Raw genomic sequence first — 1536 nt, 5'->3', positions numbered from 1 at the left:
TCGCCGGGTGCAGGTTTCTTGCTTTGTACGCCCCCCACCTTGTTTGGTTCCCCCCCCCCCCCCCCCTCAAAGCAGGGACCACCCCTTGGCTCGCCATTCAAAACAATCAAAAAAAAGAAAACAACGGCCATCACCATTGATGGTGGGTAGCCCTTGGTCATTTTACGCATTCCTTGACTAACGGATCCATTGAACGAACAAAGACCCCTTCGTCGAAGGTGGGGACGCAGCAATCGTGATTCAAACCAAGCACAGCATAAAGGTCCACCTGCCCATGCCCTCTCCCGCCCAACCATCAACCCCCGAACGTGCTCCTGTGGCTGAGCCTTTGATCACCCAAGAATCCCCCAGGGCCAGAACTACGCACGGCAGTGTGGCAGAGCCCCAGGCCACACAAGTGACGGCCAACGACAAGCCCATTTACTACATCCCCCACCCAGACGAGTTCATTGCGCGGAGGGCATCGTTCCCTCACACCACCTACGTGATTACCAAGGGGGAAGAAGTAGGGCTTTTCTCGGCATGGTACGTATCCTGTACAACCCACTACCATGCCTCTGACACATTGTACCAGGCACGACGCGGCCATTTGAGTTCAAAACATTCCGGCCCCAAAGGGCTGCATCCAATATATTTTGCAAAGCTTCCCCACCTTTGAAGCAGCCTTCGACGTGTATGCCCATGCCTACAACATGGGTACCCTTGAGCCCATCCCCATTTCTGGGGGCCGCTTCGATGTTCCCATTAATAGGTTTTTTGACGACCAGCCTAATTCAGACGGTGAGTGGGACTCTGATTCTGCACGGGCGGATCAAGACGATTGCGAGGGCTGGGTTTTTGCGGACTCTGACAAAGAAATCCAAGTACGCACTTGGTAGGGACTCGTTCAACAGGCTCAGCTGATCTTGCTCATCAAAAATCATAGATTCAATGATGTGGCCTTGCGGTTGGACCGGCTGTCTTTCTATTGTGCTTGTCCCTGCCTGAATCTACTCCAATGTGACTGCCCCTGTTTGAATTTGCTAGATACCCATCCTCTACTCAATAAATCTTTTTTTGGTGTACTTCATCTGAACTGCCAAGTAATCAGATCCTGCACTACTCCGCCACCGAAAATTGAACATGTTTCAGCCAAGTATCAAGTTATCAACACACTGCCACCACCCCAACTGCTCACCGTGCTAGACTATACCAAGTGCAGAAACCTTTTATTCACTATCGGCTGAGTTTCCAGATTCAAGGCTTTCGCTAGCTCCATCCATGGCAGCCAGTATTGGGGCGAGTTCCTTTGCCGAAACACGCAGCTTCTCGGCATTTCTAAAACCCTTTCAGAACAATTCAAATAAAATTTGTCTAACTTACTTAGGATCTCGCTGCCACACCCGAAAATTTATTTGGGCCTGGTGGGTCCCTCGGTACTTGGCCGCTGCAGCTCTATGTCTCGCCTTCCTGGCATCTGCTTCTTCTGGTGTCTCATTTTGTCGCCGGTACTCCCTCAAACTGTAACAGCATGTGAGTGCCTTCCGCCCCATCTCG

The 1536-nt window shown here is 51.4% G+C and overlaps 1 protein-coding gene across 1 annotated transcript; it reads left to right on the top strand.

Annotated features, from left to right (window-relative positions):
- Positions 1-274: 274 nt before the first annotated feature.
- Positions 275-987, top strand: LACBIDRAFT_336186 (uncharacterized protein; the record flags this gene model as incomplete). The annotated part of the gene is made up of 3 exons (XM_001891117.1): positions 275-525; positions 644-780; positions 926-987. The coding sequence occupies 3 exons, from the start codon at positions 275-277 to the stop codon at positions 985-987; spliced, it is 450 nt and encodes a 149-aa protein (XP_001891152.1).
- Between the last annotated feature and the right edge of the window lie 549 nt (positions 988-1536).

This window comes from Laccaria bicolor, genomic scaffold (assembly GCF_000143565.1).
Source record: "Laccaria bicolor S238N-H82 LACBIscaffold_398 genomic scaffold, whole genome shotgun sequence".
NCBI lineage: Eukaryota > Fungi > Basidiomycota > Agaricomycetes > Agaricales > Hydnangiaceae > Laccaria > Laccaria bicolor.
This window is presented reverse-complemented; position numbering and strand designations above follow the sequence as displayed.